The 27,296-nt window shown below is 36.6% G+C and overlaps 1 protein-coding gene across 6 annotated transcripts in view; it reads left to right on the top strand.

The window, feature by feature from the left end:
* The window catches only part of CNOT4 (CCR4-NOT transcription complex subunit 4), a 148,545-nt gene that overhangs the window by 112,627 nt on the left and 8,622 nt on the right, over positions 1-27,296 (top strand). For 4 of the 6 annotated variants that reach the window (XM_006929399.4, XM_011280578.4, XM_006929400.4 and 1 more), the window contains exons 9-10: positions 318-567; positions 1,759-2,256. In XM_006929399.4, the coding sequence (XP_006929461.1) occupies positions 318-567; positions 1,759-2,256 (748 nt within the window). Of the gene's footprint in view, positions 1-317; positions 568-1,758; positions 2,257-7,257; positions 18,630-27,296 lie in introns of those variants that run through there. The other 2 variants (XM_006929401.4, XM_011280580.3) reach the window with 1 other exon arrangement.

Below are 27,296 nucleotides of genomic sequence, written 5' to 3'. Positions count from 1 at the left end.
ATATTTCTAATACATTTTTGTTGCTCTCAGAAAGTTTTCACTTTTGGTCAAAGAGTGAGAAATACTCTTTTCTTTATAAAGTGAGAGAAGGTAGGTTCTGAAAGGAGAGGAGACTGACTTAGTCTTTTCAAGGAGGGTCAATCCAAAAAAAAGAAAAATGGATTTTTATTTGAAAATTCATGTTCTCATAAAGTCTTAAGCACCCCAGTTTGAAGACCGTTGTTCTAATATCTTTTGTTGCAAGCCTTTTTAATGATGGCTTATTAAAGTATATAAACTTAATATTGATTATTCTTTTCCCTTCCTATTTTATTTAGATATCTAACAGTGATACGCCTTCACCACCACCTGGTTTATCAAAATCCAATCCTGTCATCCCCATCAGTTCATCCAATCACAGTGCACGGTCTCCTTTTGAAGGGGCAGTAACTGAGTCACAGTCGTTATTCTCAGATAACTTTCGCCATCCCAACCCGATCCCAAGTGGGCTTCCTCCTTTCCCCAGCTCCCCACAGACGTCCAGTGACTGGCCTACAGCACCAGAGCCACAGAGTCTCTTCACATCAGGTATACGACAGAACTGCTGCATGTGAATCATTTTACTTAGACTGGAATGAGACCTCATGGATGTGTTTTTACCCCTGTCCCCGCTCTTGCTTTTTCGTGCAGTTGTAAACATTTAAACTGCGTGGAATAAGATAGCCAGATAAGTAGTTGTATGACCTAGAACTTACTGTGTTAACAGATATCTTCAGAAATGAAGGGTTAGATCATTTTTCTGATAATAAAATGCTTATTCCTCTAGGAATTATTAAGGGCTGACCTATTTAATCATATTTGTGTTTACATAGTTAAATGTAAGATTTTTTTTTTATCCAGATGACAGAGAGGTATGATAGTTAATATTGAAGGTTATATTTTGGCATTTTTGAGCTATTTTCATTTCTATTCATTGTAAGTTTTATTAATGTGAAGGACGCCATAAAGTTAACATTGACCATATAGCACCTATTATGAGTGGAGCAGACAGTTTTAAAAAATAATAAAATTTAAGTAGATACTTTTTCATTAAGTTACGTTATTTTTTCCTAACAGTATATAAAGCATATATTCAAAATTACTTGGACTTTGTCTTTGATAAATATATTTTTAATTTTTTTTTTTAACATTTATTTTATTTTTGAGACAGAGGGAGACAGAGCATGAACTGGGGAGGGTCAGAGAAAGAGGGAGACACAGAATCTGGAACAGGCTCCAGGCTCTGAGCTGTCAGCACAGAGCCCGACGCGGGGCTTAAACTCACGGACCGTGAGATCATGACCTGAGCCGAAGTCGGTCGCTTAACCGACTGAGCCACCCAGGCGCCCCGATAAATATATTTTTAAAAGTAAACTTTACTAATTGAATTCTGTTACATCACATTTGTTACCTTATTTCATTTAAATGACTTTCTCCAGGTTTGGATTATGAACAGCTGAAAGTATAATTTGGGTTTCAAGTACTTTGTTTTCTTTCATTAGTAAAATCAGTTTCTGTCATTCAGTTTTTTTGAAGTTGATAAGAATGGAATCATTGCTAAAAGTATATGAGGATTTTTATAATGTTATAATTTTAACGTGCTAAGAAATCATACAAATTTTGGTTATATTTGCCTTTATCTTGTAATATAACGTGTTTAACTTTCACTAGTGTGGACACTCATTAAGTATGCAAGTAAACTATGTATTTAAAATTCATCACTAATTGTCTTCCCAACAGAAACAATCCCGGTATCGTCCTCCACAGACTGGCAAGCAGCATTTGGCTTTGGTTCTTCTAAACAACCAGAGGATGACTTGGGTTTTGATCCCTTTGACGTCACTCGAAAAGCCTTAGCAGACCTGATTGAAAAGGAACTGTCAGTCCAAGACCAGCCTTCCCTTTCGCCCACGTCTCTTCAGAACTCCTCTTCACACACTACAACCGCCAAAGGTCCGGGCTCTGGATTCCTGCATCCTGCTGCACCGACAAACGCCAACTCTCTCAATAGTACCTTTTCAGTCTTGCCACAGAGGTTTCCTCAATTTCAGCAGCACCGAGCAGTTTATAATTCATTCAGTTTTCCAGGCCAGGCAGCCCGCTATCCTTGGATGGCCTTTCCACGCAATAGCATCATGCACTTGAACCACACAGCAAACCCCACCTCAAATAGTAATTTCTTGGACTTGAATCTCCCGCCACAGCACAACACAGGTCTGGGAGGGATCCCTATAGCAGGTAGGTTCATTTATAGCCTTTGAGAATTTGTGAATATCTCATGCCTTCAGGTTGTTGGGTGGGTAGGGAGAGAATTTTTGAATAACAGAGTACTTACTATTCTTGGAAATTTCTATGGGGAAAAAAAAAAGTCCTTATAATCGAAAAAAATTTTAACTGGATGGATGCCTTGTAATATTGAGCTTTATAAGGATGGTGGAGTATTATAACTAGTTATAACTTGGAAGCATTTTATTTAACAGAGTAGTCACCAAACTTCCATATGGAATATAAATGCACAAAGAAAAAGAAAAAAAACGGACTCTGAAATTATGGTGCTATAAAGTTCAACAGCATGGTAAAAATTCTGATTATACATTCTAAAAGTAAAATAATGAAAAAACATATTTTTTAAGATGGTAATTAGTGAGAGCATGAGGGATAAAGCCATTCTGTAACTACTTTTGGTACTTATTTTGACTGCTAGACACGCGCACACACACACAAACTGTGCTTTATGTTAGTAAAGTACTTAATCTTTGAGAACTCTGATTGTTCATGTTTCACAGACATGTGTATAAGTATACTTTCTGTGAAAAAGCAATTGCTCAAGGAGAGATATTTTCCCTTTTTGTCTGTCATGTTTTTATTTCTGGGAAAAATATTTGGTTCCTATAAGTGGTACCAGAATACTTCTGGTTTTATACTGCTACCCTTGAAGGTTTCAGAACTTTTGGGTTTTAGGGTCCCATATAACATTTAGTAGATCAACTGACTTCTTTGTCTAAAGGAATCCTTCTTATTAATAGGTTTTGGTTTTTTTCAGTTTATTTAATTCGGACTTTAGAGATGACTGGTAAGAGAGAGAGTTTGCTTCTCTCCCGATTCTCTCAAGTAGAATAGAATACTCCTCACTCTGTTACATAATTAATAAAATTCATTTTTATCCCTTGTCATGGCCTTTAAGATACGGCACGGCACAGTGTTATCGTAATAACGTGCTGTTACCGGCAAGTCGTTCGTTCTCTTGTGTCTAGCAAGGTTGATAGGCAAATTTGAAGAGATCCATCAGAGTTTTTTGACTCTGTTCCCTTTGTGACCAACCACATTTCATTTCATTTTCAAGACAAGTAACTGAGTTCAGAGAATATGGTTTGTGGCTTTTGATACAGTGAATCTAACAGTTGATACAGCGAAGTTCACTTACATGAGCATGATAGCACCAATGTAGTGGTTCGTATATCGGTGGAACTCATGATGTTTGTTCATTTGATTATGGCAGTTAGTAGGTAATTCCGAGTGGCATTTTTCAGTCCTCTCCTTCTACATGATATTCACTTGTGAAACACTTAGGTACTCAGTTCCTGATACTGCTTTTTTCCCTTCCATTCAAGACAGCATATCAGAGCGTAATTTTGTTTCGTTTTGCTTCAATCATTTAGGAACGTGGCATGTAATGACTGGTAGTGTATCTCATAACTGGTTATAACATTAAGAGTTAAAGTTAAGTTCCCCGAAATATCCTTAACATTTAAAAATAAAATATTAAATCAATTATAATGAGTATTTGGGATACTGTTTGCCCAACAGAGAAGTAGGCCATATGGGTAATGTAAAAGAACTATAAAATATGGATACTATTTCCAGGTATTTTGCAGTATAGTTGAAGAAATAAAATTAATATTATGTATGAAAGCGGTGACTATATGATACTGGAATATGAGAGACCTCAGTTGAGCCCTTAATTATTGGGGAGGCTTCATTGAAGAAGTAGGAATTGATCTGTACTATCATATCTTGGATTTGGGTTAGTGGGGAAAAGAGAACGATCTTTTATACTGATGGGACTCCTTAGTAAAGGCGTAGAGGCAGGAATTCGTATGTAATTTCATTAAGAAGCAATAGAACTGCCTTCAGTAACGGGAGGTGCTTCATGTATTGTATAAATAGAATGGATGAGAACATGGGGAACTCTGACAGCAAGGGTACAGTGTGCACTTGATACAATAGGAAGAAGGGTGCCTTTGTGGGACTCTAGTTCTTAGCTGTCTTCATTGTGTACTTTTCTTTGACTTATTACATGACCATCTTCAGTAAGTTATCTGTTCTTCTGATTTCACAGTTATCATATTGTCCATCAGCACAAAAACAATCTTAACCCAAATATTTCAAACCCGTATATATTATGAAAATGCCACAGTGGGAAGGAATAATTACAGATTTGTGAGTGTAGTTGTCCTCGTGTTAATCATTTGAAATCTTCATCTAAACTAGATATTTATGAAAAAAAAGACAAAAACGTGGCATTACATTATGGTCCTCTTTTTGTGGGTTTTCCTTTTAACACATACTCAACCGTAGAGCATAAAATACTTTTTTTCCCAGAAATTCTAAGAATGAAGTCACCACCTTGTAGGTTCTGAATCATTGTCGTGTTTTGTGGGAGGTTGGGAGAGCTTGTTATTTTAGGTTTTCCGTTTTTGACTTTGCATACTTGTTTGGTATTTAGATGGTGACTGATGATTAAGCTTCTTTATTAGATTATTTTCAAGTCTCTGAAGACAAGAGAAATTTTAGTTTTAATGCACCAAAATATTTAAAATTGTTATCAAGAGTTACACGGAATACTCTGACGTCCTATAAATATTTGGCAAATACCTCAGGAAGCTGAATGTGCTAAGCCTCAAAACTGAATAGTTTTATAATTGTAGCCAGATGATCTGGGATTTTTAATACCAATTAGAAATGACAGAAATAAAATTCTGGAAAACTATATACATTTTAACTGTGTAATATGAAGCAAGTTAATACCTAGGCAGTATCTACCTTCCCCACCCCTAGTTGTAACTCATTTGTACTTGAGTTGAACTATTGAAATTAGGTTCAACTTTGTATCCTGCAATGAATATCATGGTGTCTTATCAGGGTATATATTGGTTAAGTGCTTCATAGTGGAGAGTACATACTCTTTCTATGATACCTGCCACTTTAAGATATGCTTAGACAGTACTCAACACTGGAAAAGGCACGTCTATTTATTTATTCTTTAGATACCTAGAGCAAAACAGGGTCCCTGACCTTTACAAGCACACAGTCAGGTGTCAGTCACCTATATATCCTACAGATACCATGTCTCTATGTGTTATATATTTGTATTTAAGTGTTTAGTTTTTGTTTCAATTAAATTATTAAAAATTTATGTATCTGAAACCTATCACGGGAAAGACAGTTGCCAGAGGTTTGACAGAAATGCAGCTTCCATTTCTTTTGCCTAAATGAAAACACTTTTTTTTTCATTGAAAATTAGTTATTTTCTTAATTAGGCAAAAATTTTTAGCAGCATTTTCTTGGCTGCACATCCAGTTTGCTAAGCATCGAAGGACTTTTGAAATAAATATTCTTGGTGGAAAACTTTGATTAGTGGGCAGTTATAGTAAGTCCATTTAGATCTTTATTATTGACACTGTGTGCTTTTAAGAAAGGACTTTTCTTGTCCTAAAAAGTGACTTACCTTATTCAACTCCTTCATTTTAGAAATACTAGAGCTATGTTCCAGAAAGGTTAAATAATTTGTTAAAGGTCAAACATTCAATTAGTAGTAGAATTGGGATAAGTACTCCGATCCCACGTTCAAACTGAAATGTTTCACCACTGCAACATAGATGTTCTTCTTCACAGATGAAGATCACTGGCGTGTACTTTGAACTTGGCTTTCTTCCCATAGTAATTGATTTATGCTCTCACACACTTGCAGATCCCTTTTCCTCAGCAGTATCCATTCATGAGACAATTGGCCCAGCTCAGGGATATGGCCTGTAGTTACAAAGTAGAATGAAGTTTATCGACTTCATAAAAATTAATCTCTTGCTCAGTCCTTATCAGCAACATGTTCTCACCAACAGCTCTAGTAGTCTAAAATTTCCTTTACACAGCCTCCTTTGCTGTATACTTGGAGTTGATAGAATCTTTGCCAATTTACTGAAAAATAATGAAAGAACCTGCTCTAAAGGCCAGAGGTCTTTTTCTTCATGTTGTCCGTTAAATCTGCCAGTTAAGTATTTCTAAATGTAATTTTGCAGATTTGTTTTTCCAAGAACTCTCTGCCAAGATGTTTTTATCCATAATGCTAAAAATTATTTGGAAAACAATCATAGTAAGTCTCAGTCTGTAAGCATTGTTATTTTAAGATATACTTAGAAAAATATTTGAAACTGTTTAGGATTGGATTTTTTTCATGTTTTTGTGCATTCAGTTTTACTTGTGAGAGGACATTTTTCTTTAAATATGATTACTGAATTAGCTATTTTAGCAGTGACTTGATTGAATTTTGAGTCATGTGTGAAACAAAGTCACTTGTACAGTAATTATCAATTATAATTAGGAGAACTGATCTCATTTCATGGATAGTTCTCTGACCTAGAAGTAGTCATCTTTGCTTTCAGTCAATTGGATCATTGTATTACTAGCATTTCACTATTTTCTCATTACTTCAGAAGTGCACATTGAATATTCAGATGCTATATGGTAATTTGCTGAGTTAATATTTGTATCTTTTTATTTCTTTTTTATAAACATAATTTCTACCTTTAAAACATGGGTTTGTCATTTTTCCTTTTAAAAATCATGTTTTCACATCTGTGAATTTATTTTTAATTTTTTTCACAAAATTCTATTACTGTCAGAGGAGTATCTGAATTTAAAGGGGGTCCAATTGGCTTGGAAAAGAATGGCTTTCCTGGTCTCTTTTTTTTTCCTTTTTGTCTATTTATAGTCCTAAATCTATTATATTTGTTCTTATACCTGACATAGTATTAAATTGAAGGGTGTGTTTACAGTGTAACTACTTTCTAGGTACTTGATAAGTTTATATTTTGAAATTCATGTCTTGTTTCACACCCAGATTCCAGCCATTAAGCATGTATTTTATATATGTATCAGTATTCCAAATATTGAAATCATTTTTAAAGGGACTGTTAACAAATCTAGTCACCCATAACTAGACCATGACTGACTTTTCCACAGGGGAAGAAGAGGTGAAGGTTTCGACCATGCCACTGTCAGCCTCTTCCCATTCATTACAACAAGGACAGCAGCCTACAAGTCTCCACACTACTGTGGCCTGACAACAGAACTGAGAGGAGAGGATTAGACTCTGGGGTGCTTGCATGGGCAACCGGATTTTTGCATGATTCCTTTCTGATTTCGCATTTAATGTATACACCCAAAAGAGCCAATATAAACGTTCCTCATGCCTACAACTAGTGTGTTACCTCATAGTTGCTAAAGTATTTCTTCTTTAGGCCTTTAACACTATTTATTAGCATAATAATTTTGGCATTGTTTCTCATGAGTGATACTATTTTTAACTCACACAAATAAACTTGTAGTACTAATTAAGATCCCAGATGAGATTAGCTAGAATTGTTCTTATTTTGGCTCTATTATTGAAATTATGCAAAGATAATGGTAGTTCCTTGTTTTCTGATTTGTGAAAAAAATGGTAATATCCTAATATACTCATGAAAAATTTGAAAATTTAAGAAGATAATGTCTATTGCATTTCTTTGAATACTTGAGAAGAAAGAATACATACAACACAAAACTGGTGGTGTCGCTTAATGCTCAGAAGGATGTTGTCAGCATTTATTTTTAGTTGTATGGATTTATATCCTATATGAATGCATTACGTGTTTAGAAACTGTTTTTGTTGTCTCTCATTTGCACATTTGCACTTTCTTTCTGAATGGTTGTTAATTATATACAGAAGGTTAAAAGATAATTATTATAGACTAAATGCAATATCTCTTTTCTAATGCACTGCCTAGTATACCAGGAAATGCCTCAGAAACAGAATTTCAACTTACAGTTGATTTATCAGAAACTTGAATTTGGGGTAAACATTGTATGTAAGAAGCAACCATAGTAGTGTGACGTTTTTATGGAACAACTGGTAGTTCTGTTTGAAACTTTGTTGTTTAATAATTGAAATGTGATAATAAAGCTCTATTACAAGTACCTGGCCAGAACGAGACTAAGGTGGAGGAGAAGAGATTGAGGAGCCACTAAAATTAGGCCATGTGAGTTGTCCTAGGAAATTTTAGTCTCAGAGTATAGTGGCATACTCTGTTAGGACATAATGCGAAGTGATGTTTTCAGATAATACACACTTTTTTGACCTAGTTTGAAAGCTGATAATGAAGGAAAATAAACAATTAAATTCTGAGCGGTGAACAGAAACTGATTCAGAAAACATGACCGTATTCTGCCTACATGAAGCATCTGGAAAGAAAGGGGAAAGTCCGCTCTCCTCTTGACATTTTCAGAAAACAATTGTGATAAAAGCTATGCCTTTATTTTTTGAAAAGTATTAAAAGAGTAACATGAATACCAAAAAAGGAAGCCTAAGTATTTAAAATAATAATAATTTTAAAACATGTTATTAGGAAGTGATACTTAATATCATGTTGGAGTTTTCAAGGGTACCTCTTCATATAAAGTCTGATTATTTTCTGTTAGGCATAATAAGCAAATTAGATGGTTTTGTCCTCAGGTATAGCAGGTAAACTAAAATCTGTTTTTAGTTAACCTTCGCTTTGGTTAACTGAGCGTGTAGGAACAGCTAATTATCTAGCCATTTAATTTTTTTTTTTAATTCTGCATAAATGACAATCTGTAATTTCTATTCAGAAGTGATTTTAGGGCAGCATTACAAGAAATATAGAAAATATAAATAAAATATTGTAGCCTTCTTAGAAGCCTTTTATCATGAGTTAATCATGGTTCCATTTTGCTCTAAGAGGTCAAGACATCCACTTACTGTCTCCTGTGATGTTAAGGTTTCTAGGCTTTGTTAACAAACTTGGGCTTCCTGTAATGAAACTTACTAGTACCTAGCTTTCTCCAGCCCTCAGTGCAAGCCTTTCAGTGCCTGGATCTTCTTACAAAGACAAATGGTTCGCTCCCATTTACTTTTACTTCTCTGTGTTGAGAGAGAGATAACACGTGTTAAACAATGCTTCTTTCCTGTGGTCACTTTCTCTCTCCTTTCTCCTTCCTGGCCAGGTCCAAAAGAGTGTCAGGTGGTTTGTCTAGGCTTGCTAGGACCCAGAACTCTCTCCGGTTTGCTTCTGTATCCTCTACACTTTGACACACACCATACATCAGGAAAATGCTTCTTGGGCATTTAGGCTTCAGCTTACATATTTTCACATTGAATCGCTGAAGATTATCCTTTAACTTTGTGATTTCAAGACCTTGTAAACCTAGAATAATAAGCCTCACCATTTTGCTTATTTAATATTCCATATAGTATGTTTCTTTTTTTAAATGAAGTCTTGAAATCAAGTTGTAATGAATTCTGTTAAAGCACGAAGAAATGACAACACAGGAGAAAGTACTGCTTGACATAGCAAGTAAATTGATGAAACCAAATAAATGATGGTAAAGAATGAAAAATTCTAAAAAGCTTCAGATTAATTTTTATTAAATTCCTGCATGATTGTTGTGTCATGCACGAGGGAAGCTTTTTACGCTTTTACATCCTAACTTTTAAAAAATTACTAGTCTGTTTCTTAATTCAGGAGTTTTTAAAGCCAGAGTTCAGAACCCTTTGGATGTACTAGCAGAGTTAGGAATTTGTATGTATGTACAGCTGTCCACTTTTTTCTGGAGGGAAAATCCATAGTTACAGATTTATAAAGGGTTTGGTGACACTTCCTCCCACCACCCCCCCCCCCCCCGAAGAAAAGTTAAGAACTGCTAACTTGAAATGGTTTTAGTGCCACTGCAAGAAATAGAGACCTGGAGTGAATGATTTAAGTCATGACGAATGTCAAGTGCCTCTTTTTATTTTCTTAAAGATTCCATTAGAAAATACTTTCTGATTAATACTTTTCCTTTTCATTCTGCTGTTGCATTTTGTTTTTCCAGGTGGTGCTTTTATATATTCTCCTCTTATTTCAACAGAGTATTAATCAAATATCTGAGTGCCTATTCTGTGTAGTGACCTGAGTTAGGTCTTGAGGGATACAAGGTTGAATGAAGCACAGATCCTATCGTCAAGGATAACAGTCTAGTGACAGTTTTATTTCAAATGGTTTCTATAGGGTCCGCTCTTAATATAACAATGAGAACAGCCATAGCAGCCAAGACTCATTTTATTATTCATTGCTCTGACAGTGGCAACGAAGGGTATTAAATATTGATAGCTGAAATTTTTAAATAGGCGATAATTTGGAAGGAGTGAAAAAAATCTTACTAGGGAAGACATACATTCGTGATTCTAATTTAAGTATCTTAGTCATATATGTATGCTCATGTCTCTAACTCTTAGTGTCCTGGGTGTTAAGTAGAGCTTTCTATATATATGTTCTTTTAAAGAAAACACTTGAATGCATTGTGGCTGTGCCCATCTTTACTGGCATGGCTCCTATTTGTACTGTGTTCCAAGCACCTTCAGGATTGCCAGAGCTCTCTTTTGCTGTTGATACAGGTCCATAGGGAGCTACTCCCACAGAGGCATTGCCTCAGAAAGCCAAGAAAAAGGAATGAATTGCAGGTGCATAGAAATCTTAAAATGAAGACCACTCTGTTATATGTGCATACATTAAAAACTGGAGGATGTTTTATCTCGTTGAGTTACAGGGTTTTAAATTTTTTTATTTGATCTTGAAGTTTCCCCAAATTTGCTTAATTGGCTTTAAGAGATGGAGACCATACAGTTGAAAGCACAATAACTTTTTTGAACGATTATCTTATCAAGAGGTGATAGCCCAAAGCAATGATACCTGTGTCTTTTTCTATAAAATATGGACCGAAACCAGTTATCCAGTGTCAAGTCCTCTGCCCTTAGTGCTGTGTCTTGCTTCACTCAGCCTTTGTATCTGAATGAGTACCTACTACATTGTCTCCTTGTGCTGAGTAAATGGCAGTAATATATGCAGGTATTTACACATGAAATGTTTAGTGAACTAACCAAACACCATGCTGATACAAAAGGAGAAATGGGAATTAAAGAAGTTAATGTAAGCTGGCTCAGGGAAAGCCTTCACTAAAAAAGTATGGGGCTTTTTGATTTTGAAGGGTGGCTGAAATGTAGATAATGGAAGGGGGAAATACAATAATGGGAACAGATGAACAAAGAACCAGGGACAGAGATTGGAGTGGTCCCTAGGGGTTAGGAGAGAAGGACAGTAGGGAGATGGACTCGTCTGAAGTGTACAGGTCATACGGAGAGGTGGAGTAAGTGCTCAGAGCTTTGAAAACGAGGAAGAATAGTTAATTCAGATGTGGATATGGTCAGTGGTAGAGAACTATAGGTTCTTTGGTAAAGATGGAACTTGATTGTAGCATTTTAAGAATATTAATTTGGTAATGTGTTTGCTTGAAATGAAGAAAATGTTCTAGTATGTTATTGCTGGCCAGTGCAAATAAGATGGCCTGGATTAGAACAGTAATAGTATAAGAATGGGGAAGAAATTATGAATTAGAAGCCAGAAAACATGAAATCTAAGAAAAGTCCTTCAGGTTTGTCTAGGTCTCTGGTGATCTTTAAAATGTAACTTTCATAAAGGTACAGATAGAAGCCAGATTCCTAGGATTCATGAGGAAGTGTCAAGGATATGGATACAGAAATTATTGATAACTTACTTAAGACATTTGGTAACTAAGGGAAGGAGAAAAATAAGATGTTTATTAGATGGGTGGTAGGTATTAGAATGCATTGCTTTCAGATAAGGTGGATAAATATTCCAAAGCAAAACATAAAGGGCCAATTGAGAGGAAGACTTGGGCAGTGCTAAGGAGAAGGTAGGCCAATCCATTAGGATTATGGATTTTGGTAGTGCTGGGAAGAGAGAAGTTCCTGAGATGAGGTTAGGTTATAGGTTTAGCTTTAGAGAGGAGGGCCTTGTTCTCTGTAAGAACAAGCAAAAAATCTAGCAGAGAGTATGCAAGATTAGAGAAAATGAGAATAGAGGAAAGGACTCAGATCAGTAATTATTGAATGCGTGGTGTGTGAGAATGGGAGTGAAGAGCAGAGATGGGATTCTGTAAAGAAAGGCAGTCAAATAAATCTGTAAGAATAAGCCTAGAAGTGCATCAAAGAGAAATTCGAGAATTGCTGGTGTAAAGATAAGGATCAAATTTAAAACTTGTAGAGTTCAAATAGGTATGGTCTTGTATGTTCCTCTGGTTGTGCACAAAGCATCAAGGATAGACAAAGCAAATACTGAAAGTTTGGTTAAAAGAAGAAGAAAGGGATACAAAGATATTCAAGAAGACAGCATTGAGGGGTGCCTGGCTGGCTCAGTCGGTAGAATGCAACTCTTGACCTCGGTGTCATGAGTTGAAGCCCCACATTGGGCCTACAGCCTACTTGAAGATTGTAGATAGATAGATAGATAGATAGATAGATAGATAGATAGATAGATAGATAATAAAAGTTTAAAAAGAAAAGAAGACATCATTGAAACACCTAATCTTGTGGTCAAGAAGAAAAAGAACCATTGGTGTGAGGGTGTTGAAGGGAGTTCAGTGACTTTAGATTTTGGTGAGGATAAAGAACAGGCATAGTGTTGTTAAGGGACTGACAGATTAGGAGACTGTGGTCAGTATGATGACCATTCAGTACTGAGCAGTGAGTGTGAACCAAGGAAAGGGTGGTAGATAAATGTCTAACATTCCCCCTTTGGAAAGGTGGCTGGCTTTCACAACCCCTGTGATCTCTTATCTACTCACTTTTCTTCCAGTCATTTCTTGAGAGTAAGAATGCAGGCTGCATGAGAGAGAACTGAGAAAGCGTGATACCACTTCGTGAATCCTGGGTCAGGTTTTTGTAAGTCAGTGACCCAAAGGAAAACGTCCACAATGGAATAAACGTTTCTTCCTCAGCACAGCAGGGTGTGGAAGCAGAATGTAGGGGAAGGCTTGGGAAGAGCCAGGGATGAGACCGGACAGGTATAGGTGAGCCCAGTGAGTGTGAGGGATAGTAGACCTGTTTCATGCTGTGGAAGATTTAGAGGCAGTGGGTGTGGCATGTGATGAGGCAGAGTTGAAGAGCCCATGTTACAAGTGTAAGCTAGTTTCTCCCAAGTGCAAAACTGAAAAGAACCAGCTTTCCACTTACATAGGGAAAGTTTCTCTTCTTACTTGGTGGTGCTGGGTCATTCTGCTTTATATAGCAGATTGGAATTAAGTACTATATTTTTGAAGAGTAGCAAAGAAATTCAGAACTTTATCATAGAAGATTATAAAAGCATTTTGACACTTTGCCCCTCAAGAGAATATGCTATGTGAATAGATATAAACCTGCAAGTTACTGAACTAATCTACTCTTAAGGTTTGTACACTTAGATGTGACCTTTAGGAAAAATTGCTGAAGATAATAGTGAAATAGGGATGGAGATAGAGATAAATGACATTTTTCCCTCATTTAATTAATAGCAAATACGCCTAGTTTGGAAGCACTCTTAATTTATTGACATTAAAATATTTTTCATTAAGTCATCACTGGACTTGTTTCATATATGTCAGCTGAAATATCAACTATGACATGTAAAAGTGGTAATACCTGAAAGGGCAAATCATTGCTCAGAAATACTGTTTGTGAAACTGTGCTGATGGATCGAGAAGCCACTGCTGCTTAGATCTTCTTTCTGCCCTGTGATTTGCTGCCACGAATATTATTCTTAGCAACCATATATTGCTGGATATACCAGGCTTTAATGCCAGTGGAGCTTTTTCCAAAGAATTATTCTGAGAGTTCAGAATTCATAAGGGGAATCTGTTCTGCTCCATAGTGTTTTAGAGCATCTACCCTGGGTTCGAGTTCCACAGAAATCTAGTCTGTAACTGCTAGTTACCTAGAACTGAAGACAGGCCCAAGCAATCTAAGCTACTTGAGAATTGAACTGAAGTACCTGGAAGTTCCACGAAACAGCTGGAAATAGCTGTACTGAAAGAACCAGTCCATTCTCTCCAGGTTCCTTCAGACCATACTTCCTAAGGCAGCCATTGACTTTACTTTGTTCTTAGTCCACTTGACATTTTATGATTATTCGAAGGGTTCCTGGAAGCTCTCTGTAACTGACCCAGGAAAGCACCGTGCTTAGAACAGTGGTTTTGCTCCAGCTCGTGTTTGGTACCCAGGCCCACTGTTGTGCTCTTTTAAAAAGCAACACCACAAAAGCTTTTTCCCCCCCTCCATAAAATTTATAAAGCCTTTAGAGCACCCAGTACCTTTTTTTGTTATACTGAGGTGAAACTCACATAACATACAATGAACTGCTTTAAAGTGTACAATTCAGTGGTCTAGTACTGTTCTTTATCTCCGTGTTAAAATAGCAAAATAACGCACTCCAGCCGTGAGAATTTTGACCATTCCTTGTGGGGCTGCGTGCATCTCATCTAGTAGACTTGGTGTTTTACCCTATGGGCCAAAAGGCAAATATTAAACCTTCCAATACTCCATAACTCTTCACAACAGTATTACCTAAGCTGTGGGTAGAGCAACTTTCATAGATTGCCCTTTCAAAAGGGGGAAGAAGGCAAGGAGCTGTTAGGTAAAAGAGCTTTAGTGTACATGTTTTCCTGAGTAGGTAAAAGGTTTGAAGCACCTGTCTGAATAGTTTTCAAATGGCAATAATAATCTCTGTGTCTTTGTGACATTTGATTAGTGTTATGTAAGAAAAGGTTTGCTTAGCAAAGGTATACTATAAGTGTAGCTCTCTCTATGGATGTGAGCTTGAAAGTGTGTGTGTGTGTGTGTGTGTGTGTGTGTGTGTGTGTGTGTGTGTGTGTAGGTTTATACTTAGTAATTTTCATTTCAATCCACTTGGTGAATGTAGCAGAGGAAAAAGTCTCAGGCCATTTTTCTGCTACATTTCGTATTTATTCCTGCTATGTTCTGATTAATTCATGTGTTTGGGATAAATGATGCATGTATAGTCTGTTTCTAAATTTATTTTTAAAGAAATACCCTGTTTAAATGTAGTGAGGTTACAGTGTGGGTGCCCATCTCACCTCTGGCCATATTTTATATGAACAAATATTTTCATAGCTTTTTCTAATCAGATTTCACTCTCACTACTAAGCATACCCATCCCATGTCACACTCTTTGGGAAAACCTAAGGAAAGGATAGTAAGAAAACTTTGTATTAGAATAAATTTCAGAGCTTTGAAATCTGTGACATAGTCTTTAACAATCTGCCTTTTAAAGACTAAGTAATAATGATAATAATAAACAAGGCTCAGAAGGATTGTGATTTGCCCATAATCACTTTCTAAAAACAATTTAAAGTTCTCTTAGCCCTCACCATCTGAATTTGCTTTCATACATGTAACTCAAGGAGAAAAAAAAAACCTCAAGATTCAGAATATATCTCTTCTCTAAACTTTGTTGTGTCTTACAGTTTGATTATTATAGTAGTACTCGCAAGTCAAGGGCTTTCAACTGTGAATGTCAGTGCAAATAATGAAGTCTTTCAAAGTGTCCATCTACTGACGACTGTTACCACAAATCCTGTAAGTTGTGGAAACCTGTATTAAATGTGACCCAGTGATCTTGGAGTAACTTCAGTGGGGGTGGTGGGGGGGCATAACCTTGCAGGTACTCTCAATGTAGACTAAAATTAATTACCAATGTGAGAACTAAAATAAAGGGTAAAACAGAGGTGGAATTAAATTTACCCAGGATTTTCCTGCAGTGCCAAAGAGCATTTAAGGACCAGCATGCATGATCACTAGACTGGTGACATCTCTAATATGACAGAATGAAAAAAAAAAAAAAATCTTACAGTAATGGCACCAAGATGTACTACACTCACACTAAAGCTGTCATCTCAGACTCATCTTGAAGAACTATATGCTACACCATGTAAAATGATAGCATATCTGCTGATAATGTTTTCAATCAAGGAGGTTGTTGTTTTCAGCATAATGAAACAGAGGGAAAGCTCCACAAGGATTTAAAGATGATAATACCATCACCATCTCCAAGAAGAAATGCAGGAAAGCTGACTGCAATCAACTTTTGTAGCCTAGTGCGGTTTCCTTGTATGGTGAGATCTTATCCCGAGGACTATGCTAACATTTGCACTCTGTTACTGGTCTTGCATACTGAAATCATGTGTCTATGGAGCAGAATATAGTGATCTGGAACATTACTGGGATGTTTTTAAACATTGTTATTTTATATGTTGGCCCTTGTAAGAAGACCTATACCCTGGAGCTGTTATTTTTTTTCTTTATTACATCTATACATTGAGTATCCAGCTAAAGGTAAAAGAGGCCCAGGGTTATAACTTCATCAAACCAAATAGGAAGTTTTCTTACTGGCCTTAAGTAGAATGTTGGGCTACGTACCATTGTTCCACTTATGTTAAAACATAGGTTTTAATTAAAACTTAAAAATATGGATTACTGGTAGCTATGCCCTAGCAGGCATCCTTCCAACCCCCAGCTTAGGGTAAGCTTTACTACCAGGTATGTTTCCTTTTACTTCCAAGCCATTAATATTCATTACCTAATGTAACTGTGGTCTCTCCCAGACCTGGATAGGTATAACATATCTTGAATTTTAGTGTAGTCAATACTGTTATGTGTAAACTCCAAAGACCTCACCTCTATGTTAAATGAGAGTTGATTGGAATGAAGCCTATTACTAAAATAAGCAAAGGTCTCATAATTTCCAAATAAATACATCCATTCCTGCAACCTTTATTTCATAACACACTTCCAGGTTTTAATTCTTGACCACCATGAGTCTTCATCCAATACCTTGTGTTCATTTCACTGTCCAGTTTTTTTCTTTCTTTGGCCAAACAAGAAAATCCTCTTTCTCCGTGTAACTTTTCGCAGTTAGAGAGGGAGTTCTCAGCTCGATCTTCATGTGTACTCCCTGTATGATTTCCCCACAGGATCCCTGACAGGCCTCAACTTTCCCTTTTCAAAGGAGAAAGCTGTCTCCCTCTCAGGCTGCTGAGTGTTTATTCAGAGTCTCTGTGATCAGTTACCTCCTAGTTACCTCCCCGGTAACCAGTCTATCACCTCTCAGCTCATTTCCAAACTGGCATTTAGTTTTAAGTGATCATATATCATTTTTCTTTTCTTTCTCTCTTAAAAACAGCACATTTGAACAGAAAGCATAGTCTGAGTTTTGGAATAGACTAACAACCATTGTACTGTTAAATGTTGAATTGATAGAAGATTTTTGATGTTGTAAGACCATATTATCCACTTTCCCCAACTTCTGAGTGATTCTAGCTCTTTTAAAAATCATTTAATACTTGTAGACTTTATGACGATTCCGTGTTTTACAAATATGTGTAATTTTTAATTAAAATTTTTTCCACTAAGATGGAAAGTATAGGTTCAGTATAAGTTCAGTATAAGGTTTCAGGATATGGTGAAATAAGAATTGTTTCTGATTTGAATTTGAGACTGTATTCATCTGATCTTCTTTGCTTCCTGCCTTCTTCACAGTAGGGCTCAACATTGAGAATTGGTCTGTCGAGACCATCTTTCGCAATCTTTTTCAAATCCAACTAGAATAAATCATAGCTAAGGATGAGCACTTAAATAAGTGTATATTTTAAATGATTTTTAAACTAAGGCCCCTTAGTGGACTGGTGGTGAGCATTTGAGTCATTTAATTCATCATGGTGTTTTGAATTGTTAATCTCTACAGGAGTATTATCTTTTGTAGATCTGGAAAGGATGTGTTCTTATTAAGACTAATTCTTTTTAAATTGAGACATCATTTGAGAATTGGAAACACAGAAGTTTTTAGTTTTCCCTAGTATGTGAATAAGTGGTAAAGAAGAGGAAACAGCAAAATAGTCTTCTTTTTTTTAATTAGACATTTTGTATAGCTAAAATCACTAAATTTTAAAATATACATGCTTGGTTTGGAAATCAAACATTTATTTGTAAAAGAGTCCCAAACTTTAACAAACATCTCTTTGCTTGTACATAGTACAATGAGGAAGAACTCTTAAAGATGTGTGCTTGCTTGATCTGTTGGGTTGGAAATGTTTATCACCATAATCATCACCATGACTATACCCATATCTGTTTCATTTAGTTTTAGTATAAACTAATGAGAAAGCTATTTCATTTCCTGAATTTTTTTCCTGGAAATTAAAAAATAAAATAAATTATTGTTTTAATGCCTGAAATGATACTTTCTAATCGAAGCATGAAGTCATAGCTGGGTTATGAAGAATTTGTCAATTAAAATCATGTTTCAGAAAATGGATAATTTTAGTCTTTTTTGGGAATTTTTCTGACTTTGATTTAAATCCATAAGATAGGAGCTGTCTTTCAGAAAGAGATGAGACTGATCTTCATTGTCAAAATAAAAGTAAGCTGTGTAATTAAATGGACAAAAAACTGGGTTTGGTGTTTTTAATAACTTTTAGAAAATTTAGAAATCTTTTAATTTAGAAAATTATGAATATAAGAGATCTTAGAAATTTCAGTAGACACATAACCATATGGGGATTACCTGCATAATAGGTAGCAAAATACTTTGGTTATGAATGCAAACTGAAGAGGAACTCCTACCCCCATAAAAATGTGTTATTGGCGCTGAACAATCAAAAACTATCACTGACTTTGTTCAGAATGGCCAACCTCTAGTGGACCACTAAAGAAAACAAACAAGCAGAACAGCATCACTTTTAGGAAAGAAAATGATACAGAGTAGACATTCAGAAAATGTTAAATGAAAGCTAATGGTTGAGAGAGTGATATTGGTGTCTGATGACTTCTAGAGGCCTGCAAAACCTGGGTGTGCTTTGTGTTACATGGGGACTTTTAGAAGATTAACTCAGATTCAATTGCACATGAGTTATAACTTACCTCTTGGTTGTGCTGTGCTATTCTTCAGTGTTGATTTCCCTCACCACTCCACGATCAGACCTCTCCTTCTGTCTTCTTTATCTCAGAACTGTCGTCTTTGTCTTTCAACTCTGGAAACCTCAGCTCCTGACATTTACTTGTTTCCTCACTACCACTCCCCCAAAACACACTCTCACAGTTTTTTAAATGCCACCTAATAACCTAATAACTTTCCTTACTTCCAATTTTTCATTTGTGAAATGTGTCTGTGTGTGTGTGTGTGTGTGTGTGTGTGTGTGTATAAGTTGTACATCTTCCCCCTTACAACAGGCACATATATACAATTCAGAATGTCTCTACAAAATATTTTTTTTCCCCCAGAACTCTTCATAAGTAAATGATGAGCTGTTTGGGGAGCTCAATACTTTCTTAAATAGAGAGCTCTTTTAAGGGCAACCTCTGACACGTATTTTGACTGGACAATGAATGCCTTTCTTAAAACATAAAGCTCACATTTCAATAATCCAGATGTGATCAGATAACAGATCTATTTTTGTCATTAAAACTACTTTTGTTACCCATATTTACATAATCCTTAACAGTTTACAAAGTCCTTTTATAAAAATACTCTGTGGAGTGAGTACTACCTCCCTTTTGTAAGTGAAGAAACTGGGGTTCAGAGTGGTTATCACTTGCAATTTGCCTGTCATATAATTGCTAATTTAGACATTGTACATCTATTTACATGGTCTTAATGTTACCATTTTAGAAAATCCATTACCCATTTGTCATATCAAATATGAGCCTATTGAGTAAAACCACTAGATCCTTTTTTCATACGTATGACTCGTTAGTTAGAGCTCTTTCATCCTGTACTTTCCTAATGCATTTGTAAAAATCTGGACATACAGACCTATTAAATTTTGTGTTTAGATTTGGTGTAGTTAGAGTATACTCTTTGTGTATCACCATCTTACAAGTTTGTCTAATGAAGGAACTATGATTGTAAAGAGATAAATGTTATTGGTAACATTATTAATAACATTTGTGTGAAGAATTTGATGATTTTTAATTGAATAGTTGTTTTATTACTGATTCTGCCATCTCTAGAATTTGCTTTCATTTGCATATTTAAATTAACTTTGTAGGTTTTGGTGAGCATGATAAAAAGCATGGAATCAAAGATAAGGGAAGCAGTATCACAGAAGCATTATTTTTAAAAAATTCTATTCAAATTCCAGTTAACATACAATGTAATAATGGTTTCAGGTATACAGTATAGTGATTCAACAATCCATACATACATTTCCATACGTCACCCAGTGCTTATTCCAAGTTCAGTCCCTAATCCCCATCACCTATTTAACACCACCCCCCACCCCCACCTCTTTTCTGGTAACCGTCATTTTGTTCTCTATAGTTAAGAGTCTGTTTTCTTGGTTTGTCTCTCTTTTCTCTTTTTTTCCCTTTGTTCTTTTGTTTCTTAAATTCCACACATGAGTGAAATCATATGGTATTTGTCTTTCTCTAAGTCGCTTAGATTAATATTCTCAAGCTGCATCCATGTTTTTGCAAATGCCAAGATTTCATCCAGCCATGTCTTTGCAAATGGCAAGATATCATTCTTTTTTTATGGCTGGGTATTGTTCCATTGTGTGTGTGTATGTGTGTGTGTGTGTGTGTGTGTGTGTGTGTGTACACGTGTACACAAACACCACAACTTCTTCATCAATCTGTGGACACTGGGTTGGTTCCACATCTTGGCTATTGTATACAATGCTGCTATAAACATTGAGGTGCATGTGTCCCTTTGAATTAGTATTTTTGTATTCTTGGGGTAAATACCCAGCAGTGCAATCGCTGGATCATAAGGTACTTCTCTTTTTAAATTTCTCAGGAACCTCAATAATGTTTTACTCCATAACAGTGGCTACACCAGTTTGCATTCCCACCAACAGTGCAAAAGGGTTCCCCTTTCTCCACATCCTCGCCAACACCTGTTTTTTCTTGTGTTTTTGATTTTAGCCATTCTGACAAGTGTGAGATGATATCTCATTGTAGTTTTGATTTTTGCATTTCCCTGTTGATGAGTCATGTTGAGCATCTTTTCATGTGTCTGTTGGCCATTTGTATGTCTTCTTTGGAAAAATGTTGATGTTTTCTGCCCATTTTTTAATTGGATTATTTGTTTTGTATGTGTGGAGTTTTATAAGTTCCTTATATATTTTAGATACTAACCCTTTATCAGATAGATATGTCATTTGCAAATATCTTCTCTCATTCCTTTTAGTTTTTTAGTTTTGTTGATTATTTCCTTCACTATGCAGAAGCTTTTTATTTTGATGTAGTTCCAATAGTTTATTTTTGCTTTTTTTCCCCTTGCTCAGGAGACATCCCCAGAAAGAAGTTACTATAGCTGATGTCAAAAAAGCTATTACTGCCTGTGTTCTCTCCTAGGATTTGTATGGTTTTAGGTCTCACAGTCTTTAATCCATTTTGAACTTGTTTTTGTTTTGGTGTAAGAAAGTGGTCCAGTTTCATTCTTTTGCATGTTGCTGTCCAGTTTTCCCAACACCATTTGTTGAAGAGACCATCTTTTTCCCGTTGGATATTCTTTCAGTTTTGTCAAAGATTAATTGGCCATATAATTGTGGGCCCATTTCTGGGTTTTCTGTTCTGTTCCACTGGTCCATGTGTCTATTTTTGTGCCAGTACCATACTGTTTTGATTACTACAGCTTTGTATTATAACTTGAAAGTCCAGTATTGTGATGCCTCCAGCTTTGTTTTTTTCAAGATTGCTTTGGCTGTTTTAGGTCTTTTGTGGTTTCATAAAAATGTTAGTTTGTTTGTTCTGGCTCTGTGAAAAGTGCTGATGGTATTTTGATAGGGATTGCATTGAATGCTTTGGGTGGTATACTTTAACAATATTTGTTCTTCCAGTCCATGAGCATGGAATGTCTTTCCATTTCTTTGTGTCATCTTTATTTTCTTTGATCAGCATTTTATAGTTTTCAGAGTACAGATCTTTCACCTTTTTGGTTAGGTTTATTCCTAGGTATCTTAACTGGTTTTGATGCAACTGTCAATGGAATAGCATCACAGAAACTTTTAGGCTGACACACAGTAGATTCTGTGAAAAGTCATCTAAACACTGCTGTTACCCAGTGCTACACTTCACATCTTGTCGCAAAAGATTACCATCAGAAGACTTACCAGCAACTGCTAAATTCAAGATACATAATACTTAGGATATCCTAGAAAGCCCATCCAGAGAATAAATTATTTTGATATGATTGGATCTTTCTGGAAATGCATTTTGGCTCTCATCACTTTATTCCATTTGTTTTATGGAATTGATGTGTCAGTGGGACGGAGATACGGCTGGCTTTAAAGTCTTGAGTTTGGGCAGGCAGTAGAAGAAAGAGAACATGGGACAAAGAAGGAGGACATTTCCAGTGGAAAACAATTGTCAGGATAAGCTGCCTCCACGACTACCTGTTCTGCTTCAAAATTAAAGTTTAACTTCCTGTGTATTTCAGTTGGAAGGGACCTAAGGTTCTAGCCAAAATGCTACATATTATTTTCCATGGAAAATGCCCCAAATGCAAGCTATAGAGGAGCAGTGCTTGTTAAACTGTTGATTTCTAAAGAAATCATCCAGCTCCTAATCTGTTTCAGAATTTTCCCAAGAACTAATTATAAGCATGTAGCTTCTAGAATCTGCCGTCTTCTCCTTTTCAGGCACTTAACAGTGGTTTTGTGATCACATCTGTGAGGATTAATTCCCTGGAATAGAATTCATTTTGCACCTAAAGATTTTAAACTCATTTAAATTGAGTGAATGTGGTTTTTTGTTTTTTGTTTTTTGTTTTTCTACTGTCTTTGCATCTTTACTAACTTACAGTTCTCTTCACGTTGCTTAATCTGTCCTTTCTGGTTTGAGGATTGTGCTCTTTTTGTAAAGAAGATGGGAAAGAAGCAAAATAAGCTGGGACTGCATAGCTCTGCCTTCTCTTGGGCCTTAGCGTTGTGACATCAGGCTGAGCAGTGGCTTTTCCTACTTTTCTCCTGTTCCAAACTTAGCTTTTTCTTGCCTTCAGCATTTTCAACAAGCTTCAGATCATTACATATTCTGATTTTAGTCCTCAAGGATTATGACACTCTTATATACAGGTAGGTTTTTTACCTCCATCCATCTTTTCTAAGCTTTATTTTCAAATCTAATTCCATGTGATTCTCCCAGTGCAACAGCTGGTTCCTTTAGATTTCTCCTCAATTTCTTTCCCTTATTAGAATCATTTATTCTTGCATAATCAGAAAGTCATATTTTGGCATCTTCTGTGGCCTGTGAATCACTGCCTCCTATAACCGTGGGACCACCCTGAGCCATCCTTTTTTTTTTTTTTTTTCTTAAATACCTTTTTTGGAAAGCTGTCTTCTCCAAAAACCTGGAAGCAAATGTTCAGGGCTGTTCTGTTAGGAAACATTGAATACCTGTTGAGGTCCAGGTTCGGGAACTGTTCCCTATATGCAAAGAGGGTTAAATCAAGCTCCCTTTCCTGGAGGAGCTCGTAGTGAATTAGAAGAAAGCCAGTACATAAACAAGTAATTGCAATGTACTGTGGTGATCGCAGAAATAGCCAGGATGCCTGCCATCCAGGAACTCAAGTCTAGTTACTCTCTTTTCTTGTTTCTGTAAATCCTAAAATTACGTCGCAGACTCTTAGGCTTGTGTTACGTTCACAATAGCCAACTGGTTCTTTGATGGTCAGGAAGTCAGTTTTACTAGGATTCTTTTCTTCTAGCAGCTTCAGATCTCAGACGTGTTAGGGTAGTTTACACACCCCCATGTCTGTGTAGTTTTGTCATTTGTCTTGGTGAAACCATATTCTGATGATCACCATACCCTCTCCTGGATGACAAGCCCTCTCAATCATCCTTGGGTCTCTTCACTGTGCTTCGTTCTTGGTGCTCAGTTTTGTGTTCACTTGACTGCTTTTCTTTACGCTTCCAATTTTCAGATTTTATAGATTTCTTATACTTGATTCCTGTCCCTCCCCATCCCTTAGCTCTGTTGCTTGTATGTCCTAGTTCACGTTCCATCTAATCCGGGCTGTAATGCTTCCAAGAATGTATTTATCTTTTGCATTAACTTTTAAGTGTATTTTTTTCTCATTCTCTATATAGCTTTCTATATAGACATCTTTCTGTAAGTATTTTTCCGTTTTTTACAAACAGATTCTTCTCCCTTCGATCCTTCCCAAGACAAACATCTGGATTTTTTTTGGTTCTCTTGAAATGATCCGATTCTCCCCTAAAACAGAGTTTCAGAACATTCTAGTAGAGAAAAAGCTACATACACATTGTGTAAAACACATCTACTTGTAGTTCGAAATGCTTCTACTGTATTTTAGATCAGCTGCTCCTGCTACTCTCTGTTCTGTATGAATGCCCAGTCCTCTTCACTAGCAGCTTCTCTTTGCCCTGAGCTTTTCGGCTCACCACCGTTTATCCTGCACACGGAATGGCACAATAGTCCATTTTCTTCTTTATGTCCACAGGACTTTGTGGGCATCCGAGCAACCCTTATTTAATCTTGGTGCATTGGATTTTAAAAAGTGCACATGCCAGTGCACACACATCTCAAGCACTATTGAAAACATGTCCTCATAGTGGCTCCTTTCCCTCAGTTTACATGCACAGAAGCCTTTTGGCCCCCCAAACCTAGCTGATTCCTGCTTTCAGAAAGATTTGCATCTATTTGGAGAGAATGATTTGAGTCATAGCATTCTACAGATAGGAATTAAACAAGCTTTCTAGGGGAAAGTGATTTTTCAGCTCTTCTCAAGTTCGGTCTTTGATTCAGCAGATATCTTGAAGCACATCATGTTTCTAAGACACTGAGCAACGTGATGAAGCGTGTATAAAATGTGCCCTTACGGGCCTTGCAGTAGACTTGAGAGGTGTGAGTACACGTAAGGGTGAACAGCAGCCACATTGGTGTCACAGCACAGTTTGCTGCCCAGTGAGTGTGATCCAGCCCGCGAGTGCTGTTCTCGAATGATCTGAGCGGAAGAGAAAAGACTTAAACTTTTGGGAGATTGAGTAAAAATTAATTGAAGAGACCGGGAAAGCATTCTAGACCAGGAGAAAGGCACAAAGTAAAAGCAGAGTCCGGGAAGCCCAGGCCATCTTTAGCTGGCCCTCTCCTGTGTGTGTTATTTCTGCTTCCTTCTATTAGTAGTAATAAATTTTGGTTTTTGTATTATTACTTTTTTCAGGTTCTTCTGCCCTCAAGTTTTTTTCATTTGAGTTCTTAGAATTTTTTCACTTAGTTTAATCTCTACCTTCAAATCTATTAAATCCTTTAGTTTTTTGTGCCCCAGAAAATCCACTCTGCAGTACTGGTCTGCCTTGCTTTATAATAAGCATAATCCTAGAAATTTGAGTGGCAGTTCTTTTTGTTTAAGTAGAATAGTATTTTTTCATAAACCTGAAAGAATTTATTCACAAAATAGTCATTTTCCCTGCAAATCTTAGTTAATAAATTGAAATGATTTCTGTGGCTCACCTAAAAAGTACAGCATGCCGATATGATAAAGCTCTGTTTCATGTTCTGGGAGGAGAAATTTTGTAGGCTCTTTAAAGTTTGGTTTAACACATAGGGCAAGCATAAGTCATTTATATTTGAGTTGCTTAGAGATATGTCGAAGCTGGAGAAAGTTTAGGCTTTCTTAAAATCATATACTGATGGAGACGCATTCCAAAACTGACAGGAAATAATATACGTAACAGGGTGAGGTGGGAGGGCTATAGAGAGGGGTAGAGTGCCTGAGACGGAGTGACTGTGTGTGTCCTTCTAAAAATGCATGAACATTTGAGAATCCAACTGGCAAGGAGTAACCACAGTGGGAACTGGATTTCAAATGTACAATCGCTTGTACCAAGAAAGCTTTGTTTCACTAAGTAACCTAGCCACTGGAGGGAGCCTTTGACTTTAAACTATAGCGGACAGCAGTAAAAGAAAGGAAGATAAAAGCTTTTAGGAAAACAAGATCAGGTTGCCAATTGAGGCTTTGAGGAGTAACCAAAAGCTTTAAATAAAGCTGAAAAACTGAAGAGCAAAATAAACTGATGGGCATATTTGGGACTCTCAATGACTATTGCCCAGTTGGGGTGGGTTTGACCACTGATAGAAATTTAACTTGAAATTCAAGAGGTCTCTCGCCCTAGGGGTTGCAGGTAAGAATGGAGTAGCCTAAGGCCAAATATGTGGAGAGGCAGGCCTCCAAGAGGAGACAGAAAATCCTGACCTGGTGGTCCAGATTGTAGTAGAGGAAACAAATACTTGGGATGGCCTTTTGTTTTCAGGTTCCCTTGTGTGTTTTATCTCCTCATGTTGTCATTAGACACAGATCTGTCTTCATGGTTAGCAGCAGGTACTGGTTTTCAAATGCAGTCTTACATGGCACCCTAATATGTGAAAGATGGGGAGATGGGGGGAGGACAGGTCGTCCTGGTCCCCTGTCCCCTCGACTTTCTCCACAGGGGCTCCTGAGATGGTTTTGCCGGCCGAAACCAATTTGGAAACCAGTCTTCGGGGTGAAGATTTTATGCAAACTTGAAAAACTCATTAGCTTGCCACCAGTGACAACTTACAAAGAGCAGATTTGCCCACAGTTTTGCTATCTGTAGCAAAGTTTTCAATTCATAATGATGAACACATTGCAGTGAAACTGAGGAACAGAAAGGAAAGAAACCCACTCAGCCACTATAATGCTGGGTGTTCTTGCCTAAGCTGTTAATCTTTTCCTGCTTTATGATTTTCTGTGAAAGATCTGATGTCAGAATACAGCTTAGTTTTATCTCATAATATACTCGACCCTCAAATAACACAGGGGTTAGAGGCACTGACCCCCCGTGCAGTTGAAAATCTGTGTATAACTTCAGACTCCCCCTCCCCAGACTCAGCTATTAATAGCCTCCTGTTGACCAGAAGCTTTACCAATAACACAGTCGATTAACACATATCTTGTTTGTTATATGTATTATCTATTGCTTTCTTACAGTAAAGCAAGCTAGAGAAAATAAAATGTCATTAAGGAAATCCTAAGGAAGAGAAAATATATTTAATAGTGCTCTACTGAAAAAAAGTCCACATGTAAGTGAACCCGTGTGGGGTCAGGGTCAACCATGTAGCCATTGCTTATAAAACATGT

The sequence above is a fragment of the Felis catus genome, chromosome A2, assembly GCF_018350175.1.
Source record: "Felis catus isolate Fca126 chromosome A2, F.catus_Fca126_mat1.0, whole genome shotgun sequence".
Classification (NCBI taxonomy): domain Eukaryota; kingdom Metazoa; phylum Chordata; class Mammalia; order Carnivora; family Felidae; genus Felis; species Felis catus.
Note: the sequence above shows the minus strand (reverse complement) of the source record. Positions and strands in the feature narration are given on the sequence as shown.